Source organism: Agelaius tricolor, unplaced genomic scaffold, assembly GCF_023055355.1.
Source record: "Agelaius tricolor isolate 1412-34295 unplaced genomic scaffold, bAgeTri1.0.p SCAF_12, whole genome shotgun sequence".
Classification (NCBI taxonomy): domain Eukaryota; kingdom Metazoa; phylum Chordata; class Aves; order Passeriformes; family Icteridae; genus Agelaius; species Agelaius tricolor.
In genome coordinates, this window is record NW_027269272.1 from 11711416 (window position 1) to 11718734 (window position 7319).

The window sequence follows — 7319 nt, forward strand, 5'->3', positions numbered from 1 at the left end:
TGCCATGATGATTTTTTAAATGGACGGAAAAGAATGATGAGTTAAAGAAGTGGAGCTGGCAAAGGGAATTGAAGAGTGTGGATTGAGAGAAATGTGAATCAGCCAAGCTAAAAAGATCTTATTCACATGCTGTTTAATAGTGTTCAAGGTGCTTCTGAATTGATAGTTGAGGAATGTACATAGAATCGTTAATAAAATTTTATTTTTTACTTTATTACCAAGGTGCCCAAACAGCACGCCACTGCTGAACTGTTTTGCTTATTCAGTGAGCAGTCTTAGGAAATGTGTTGATTTGGAGGATTGGAGTGTCTCCCCATTCTCAAGGCAGCCCAGGCCTTTGGTGAAGTTGCGATTGGTTCACGTGCACGCTGCATACGAGAACATCCTTCATGAGCAACGCCAGCTTAGCACCTCCCAGGTGTCCTGCTGAAACATAAGAAGTGTTTGAAGGCTCTGTGAAGGCGTTCGGGGTCCTGGCAGGGGCTCCTCGCCCCGCGGGCCCTTCCCGCGCCGCCTCCGGGCCGGTGCCGCTGCCCGCGCCGCGGGCGGGGCTGCGCTGCTGCCGCTGCCGCCGGAGGGTGGCGCTGCCGCCCGCGCGGCCGCCGCGTCCCCGCCCCTCCGCCATGGCCGATGTGGAGGACGGGGACGAGCCCGGCGCCCCCCACTCGCTCTCGGGCTCCGCGGGCTCCAAGGCGGGCGCCCCCGACAAGATGTTCTCGCTGAAGAAGTGGAACGCGGTGGCCATGTGGAGCTGGGACGTGGAGTGCGACACCTGCGCCATTTGCAGGGTGCAGGTCATGGGTAAGCGCCGGCCGGGCCGCCATGGCCGCGGGGCGGGGGGCCTGGGCCGGGCCTGGGGCCGTGCCCGCCGGCCCGGGCACGGCGGGCGCAGGGCAGAGACGCGGTTTCCGGCAGACGGGGGGGCTGATCCCTCCCGCCTCCGCTTCCTCCTCCGCGCCTTCCCGGAGGAGGAGGAGAAGGAGGAGGGCCCCGCGGGGGCCGGGCCGCCGCGCTCCAGGGGCCACACGCGGCCCCGTCGGACGGCGAGTGCCCCCCTGGCCGGCCGGGCCGCGCTCCCTGCGCGCCTCACGCTGGGCCTGGGCCCCGCTGGGCTGCTCCGTGACGGGCCCGTCAGTGCAGGGCCGCCCTCGTCGTGAGGGCTGGTGCTCGTCTGAGGGCAAATCCCGCAAGCGCCTATTCACAGCCGGGCTGAACCCAGTGCTGCTGCATGCGTGGGGCTGCTGTTCATGGGATGGGTTTTGTTAAGGGGTTTTTATTAAGGTTTTTTTTACGAACCAGTTACGGATGTACATATAAATTCATTTTTCAAATATGTTAAACCAGGTGTTTTACACATTCTTTACAAGCATGATAACTGGTGCAATTTAATAAAATGTACTGAAAAATCTTTTGAGTAAGGGGTTAATTTACTTGGTTTTGAAATCCAGAGACTGATCGAAAGCACCTTCATTGTTGACTCATATTACTGTTTTCTGACATCTTTGTTAAGTATGGTATTTATCTTGGTTCTTCAAAAATTGTTTAAATTCTTCCTTTCCTGTGTGTACATATCCCATTTTTACTCTTGGGCTGAGTCATCCTCAGTGTAAGTGTTCTCTCACCTGGGTGTGCAACGCTTCGGCACCAAAAAGGACCCAAGATCCCCTCCAGAGCACCTTGCTTTTGTAGGGCCAGGAACCATGATACTGAAATGAAGTCAGCATTTGATTTGATAGAAATGAGGCAAAATAAGCAATTCTGTCACTTCTCATAAATGTTTTTGCTGGGAAGCTTCTGTGGAACAGAGGAGGCAAAAGGGTGTACAAGAGGAAAAAAGGGGAAGCGCAGGCTGAAGTGGTAGGAAATTGATCTTTTACATAAGCGTGTTTTGAAGATTATTTGCTTTTTTATGGTAAACAGAAACCACTCTGGAAATATGAAATTGGCTTCATTTTCCGTGTAAACCATAATTTAAAAAAACGTATTTATCCCCATTGTAAGCTAGGCTGTTACAGGACACTATTAAAAAAAAAATCGTAAATTAACAAAATCTTACCCAGAGCTATTATAAAAGTTAAAGAAAAAAAACGTCGTATTTTTTCATAGCTAGACCAAGGGAGTACTTTTAATCTGAAACTAGAAAAAACCTGAAAAAATCTAGTAACCGTTTTTTGGGAACAAACCACATTGTTAGAATGTGAAACTTGATCATTTCTGACTTCAGTTTAGCAATTTCGCACTGACCCTGCCAGAGCGGGTCTGGCTCCTGTAGAGCCACTGCGTCTGCAGTAACCTCAGGTGGGAGGCAGTGCCAGGCTGAGACTGGCACTTGTTGAAGGTTGGTTTGACTTTTGCAGGGAAGGAGGTGTTTAGCTGGCTCCATTTCTGCTTTAACTCCTTGAACCAATGTGGCTTTAGATGCACAAGGGAAAGAGAGAAAAATGCAGGTGTTAGCTGGGAAGCGCAGGATTGCAGCTGGACTGGCCTTGCTGTCCTTATTTCAGTCTGACCCCCTTGGGGTTATGATGTAGGAGTGGGGACAGGAGTGGGGACTGCAGCTCTAGGGCTCCATAGGGCAGCTGATTTATTGTGACTTTCTGCTGTGACCCCAGATCACCGGGCTCCCACACAGCATGGTACAAGCTGAAGCACTTCAGCTGAATCACTTCAGCTGAATCTTCCCAGCACCTTGGCCCTTAACTGCTGTTGAAATATAAATTATAGGGACAGACAACAGGAAAGTTTTGCTTTTATCTCAGTGAAGAAAGGGCAGCTGTTTTAGAGTTCTGTCCTCTTTGTTCTCTATTACCTGAGAAAAGGAGTGATGTCTGGGCAGATCAATCTAAAATAGAAATACTGGCCCTATCTGGCAGAGACTGCAAAAATACTCAATTCTTAATTTCTGTAGTATATTATAGTTTTGTCTTCTGGGAGAATATGGTCCAAACAGTGACATGTAAGCCAGATCCAACCTGCAGGACTCTTGTTTAAACTAGTTCCTTTTCTTTGGAGGAGGTGAAGATGTGTTTGCTCACATAACAGTTGAACACTTTCTGTTGTGGGGATTCATGCACTTGTGTCTGTGGCAGCCCATGTTGGGGCAAAGGAGAAGCAAAGGTGTTTTTCCACTGTATTGTGTGGCACAGTGGGAAGCCTGGAAGTTGTCACTCTTGTGTCTTACTGAGTCCTGGAGCTGCCATCCAATCCTAAAGCCACAGACTGGAATGCATAAAGATGATAAATATTTTTAAAGAGATATCGTTCTGTATTTATTAACATATATTATCAAATGTACTACTATATTCATGTGTTTGTGACTCCTGTGAAAATTAGATGCAGGTACTTGTTAAGGGAAGCTACTATAAAAAGTAGTAGGTGGTGGGAGGTGTGATGAGAGATGCACAGCCTAAAAAATCAAAATTGTGAATGACTTCCTTAAAAGGAAATGCTGACATCTGAAAAACAAAGTCCTGTAATTAGGGTTTGGCTTTGTGCTTGCTCTGGTCTTAATATGCCTGAGTGCCTTGGCACAAATCTGCGGGCTTTTATATCTACAAAATGGAGAAGGCTTTTTTTCAGCAAAAGTTATGAAAATACCAAAGCAATGGAAAATAAACAAAACATGCTGGAGAGTTCAGAGTCCTTCTGATCTCTTTCAGATATATATTTCATTGTCATTTGCACAGTTTTAGAATTGAAGGGGGCTATTTAATGTTAAAGAGCTGAACTAGACATCAAAACTTGAGATTTTTACTTCTGTAAATTTGTATTAGAGTTTATATTTTCCTCTGACAAACCTATTCTTAAGATGGAATCCTGAGAATCAAATTGAGTTTGTTCTTGTTTACTTTTAGATGCCTGTCTTAGATGTCAAGCTGAAAACAAACAAGAAGATTGTGTTGGTATGTAGTGACTTCATTCGCTTGTTTTTCAATTGAAGCTTCTCTCAGTATGGTGCATTTTAAGGTTTGAAGGGAATACTGATTTTATTAATGCTCAAAAGTAAACTGGTGTTTTGTTCTACATTGTATCATCTTTCTACATTAGTAATACTTTATGCTTATTTTTGAGCATTAAAAAAAATCAGTTTTCATATCAGCTGTGCTGTAAAACAAAACAGCTTCCAATTTCCTGTCAACACATACACAACTAAGAGGTTTAGGTTTCTTTCATTGTGAGCATATTTGAGATCATAATGTACATTTTTGAAGTGGGTAGGAAAAAGCTGCCTTTTTCTTCAGAGGTGCATGCCAGAAAGCACAATGGTAGTACAAATAAAAATCCTCTGTTCTGAAATAAATGTGTGTCTGAGATAGAAAGTGGTATTTTTCCCACTCATAATTCAGAGATAATGGAGGCAATGACTTGGTCGTTTACTTTTCATTTTCAAAAGTGGAATCACTTCAGTTTAAGCATGATCATACTTTCAGTGCCAATGTATGCAAAAGAAGGTCTTAATTCTGAGTGTTTAAATTGGAAACAGTGAAAATTATCTCAAAGAATTTGCTTTAAACCTTTAAGACAACTTTTAAAGCAGTGGTAAACCTTTCCATGCTGTTGAGCTTTGTATTTTGAAGTGTATTCTCTTAAAAAGAGCCACTGGGGTTTTTTGATGATTGTTTTAATGTGAATAGGGTATTCCTGTTCAAGATAGCTTAATTGGCTTGCTAAGTATTTAAGATAGACAGGAAAAAGTATAATTTACAGCACTCCTTTGATTGGTACCCTTGTGCTCTTGTGAGGAAAACGTGAGCTAATAAGGAAAAAAAGCAAAGTTCTAAAACATTATTCAGGAGTAAATGGATAACAAAAACCAATTTTTGTAGTGTTGGAACAACTGTAGCCTGCGAATAACTCATGTTGTAAAGTCCCATTTTCAGACTATATACTGTGTGACACGTGCCTCCCTGCTATCATAAATTTCAGTTCAAACAGTGCCTTTCATATGAGAATCTGGTGATATGCTCTTGTGTGATAGTGAGTCAGTGGTGCATTGGCCTTTATGTTGATACTGGGGAAGATAAAGGGAAAAACTTGAATAGTTGCACTTATTTCCTGGGCAGAACACATCCCTAAATGTGCTTAAACAGCACAAAACCTGGTCACTTTATACAAGAAGGTGAGAATATATGCATTTCTTTTTTTAATATTTGAAAGGAAGTAAAAGGCTTAATGGTGGAACTCACTATCATCAGAATGATCATAATAATCCAATCTCAGTGGATAAATCAGTGATGACCTGTTTTGTCTGAAGCTTCCAGTGGTTAGAAATTTGAGAGTGATAGTTTGAATCTTGCTGTAGGAGTTGCTTGAACAGCTGAGTGTGACTGGAATATGTTCTTTCTTCTCTTTCAGTGGTTTGGGGAGAGTGCAATCATTCCTTCCACAATTGCTGCATGTCCTTGTGGGTGAAACAGAATAATCGCTGTCCCCTCTGCCAGCAGGACTGGGTAGTCCAGAGAATAGGCAAATAAAATCTGGAAGGATTTCTTTCTGTTGCACTTATTGGAATGGTGTGTGTGTTATGCCCTATGCTGATGCAGAACAGAAGGTGTCCATCAGGACATGACTGGGTTTGCTTGCTCCAAGAGCAGGGTGGGTTTGGTGCAGGCCTCTGGCTGCTCAAGGTGCAGTCCATGGGCAGGCTCACTGCAGGGGTTCACAATTCAAACAGGAGATGCTACTTCAACAAATGTATCTGCTATGGTTAGAGTGTTCTCTCAGATCAGAGCATAGAAACTTAGTGGTGCAGATTATACCCTAAACATTTAATCTTTTTCCATTGATAAATGAATTAAATTGAAAGGGTCACCTTACCTGGTCTGATACACTGCATAGTTTACTGCCAGGATAAAGCAAATGTTTCCTAAATACTATTGTATGCAAAAACACAGTCAGTGTGTTTTTTAAGAAACTATTCTGAGTTTTAATCTAAAATTGACAGTGTGTAAAACATTTGCTATGTGCTTTTTCCATGACACTCTATTAAACATTTCTAATTTAGGGTTTCTTTATGACTTTCGTTTTCTTGTATCTCTACATGTGTTGCTCTGTTATATTCTATACATGATTTCTACAACCATAACATTAAAATTTAAACATGTTAATTAATTTTTTTTTTGTATTTCTGTTAGTGATCATGGAGACATGTATTTTCAATCCAAAGATTTTTTGTACAAAGCCATGTATTTGATATCAGTTAACTAGAGGTGTAGGCAATCATGCTGGTTAGCTGATTAATATAGGAAACAAACAAAAGTGATAATTTAAATAACCCAGGAAAAAGAGGCATTAATTAAATCTAGGGAAAAATGGTAAATTGTGATTTCATGAGAATTTGGTTAATAGAAATTTCTTTATTATCTTTTTATTGGTCATAGTGTTTTGGAAGCGTTTTTCATTTTTGTGGAAATCCTGAATATATCATCATCTTTGAATTTTTTCTTTCAGCTGTTAAAGTGCTTGCCTCTAACTTTGTCTTTTCCCTAAATACCCAAATTATTATGAATCTGAATATATGCTGTGGGATTTTTAAAATATATGTAACAGAGAGGTAGAATTATTGCTTTCAATCTGTAACAAATTCAGGCTTAATAAAATGGTCAATCAATATGGGTGAAATTGAAGCAATATATTATGCATTGTTTACTTCAAAATTATCATCTTTAATGTTTAATATGTTTCTCAGTAGATGTGTTTCTATCTAATTCTAAGTACATTTAAAGAGGTTTATCTTCACTATATAAACTAGTTCCAATATCTGTGTTATCAAGCATATTGCAGAGTTTACTGTGGTTTTGTTTAATATTGTAATCTTGGTTTTTAAGATGTTGTGATTTTTTTAAATGTAGCTTTTGTTTAATTACACACTGAGATAAAAAAATCCTGAGTCACTGTTACACTGTATCACATCAGTTGTTACTATGCCAGATGATGTCTGTCTTAAAACTCAAAACAAATGTCAAATATATTAACAGTAGTAATGAAGTGCCTCTAGCATTTACATTGTTGTGGAGTATTTCTGTTTGTGTAAAAAAGTATTCCCAAAATTCTTGCTGAAAAAAGAAATCAGAGTGGACATAAAAATAAATTTTAGCTGTCACAGTGAAACTGTATCTTACCTACCACCTGACCTCTGGTAATGCCATCTAGTCCCATCAGAGGACTTGATTCATTTTTCTTTGCTTTATAGGTGAATGTGGAAAGTACCAAACCCTGCTTTTAGCTGATGTCACGTGCATGGCAAGAGTAGCTGCGAATTACAGTTGTGGAAGAGTTTTTCTAAGTGTCAGCTCAAAGGGCTGTTGACACAAATGAGG

At 41.3% G+C, this 7319-nt stretch overlaps 1 protein-coding gene across 2 annotated transcripts; it reads left to right on the forward strand.

Moving 5' to 3' along the window:
- Positions 1–563: 563 nt before the first annotated feature.
- On the forward strand, positions 564–7110 carry RNF7 (ring finger protein 7). 2 transcript variants are annotated; one of them, XM_071437615.1, is made up of 3 exons: positions 564–794; positions 3855–3902; positions 5356–7110. In XM_071437615.1, exons 1-3 carry the CDS (start codon positions 624–626, stop codon positions 5410–5412), a joined length of 276 nt encoding a protein of 91 aa, XP_071293716.1. In that variant the 5' UTR covers positions 564–623; the 3' UTR covers positions 5413–7110. The 2 variants fall into 2 exon arrangements, with proteins under 2 accessions (XP_071293716.1, XP_071293715.1); XM_071437614.1 differs by having other exon boundaries at positions 579–801.
- Positions 7111–7319: the final 209 nt, after the last annotated feature.

Coding starts and splice junctions, on each gene's coding strand:
- RNF7 (XM_071437614.1), top strand. CDS start 624: ATGGCCGATGTGGAGGACGGGGACGAGCCCGGCGCCCCCCACTCGCTC. Junction 802..3,854: donor TTGCAGGGTGCAGGTCATGG/GTAAGCGCCGGC, acceptor GTTTACTTTTAG/ATGCCTGTCTTAGATGTCAA. Junction 3,903..5,355: donor CAAACAAGAAGATTGTGTTG/GTATGTAGTGAC, acceptor CTTCTCTTTCAG/TGGTTTGGGGAGAGTGCAAT.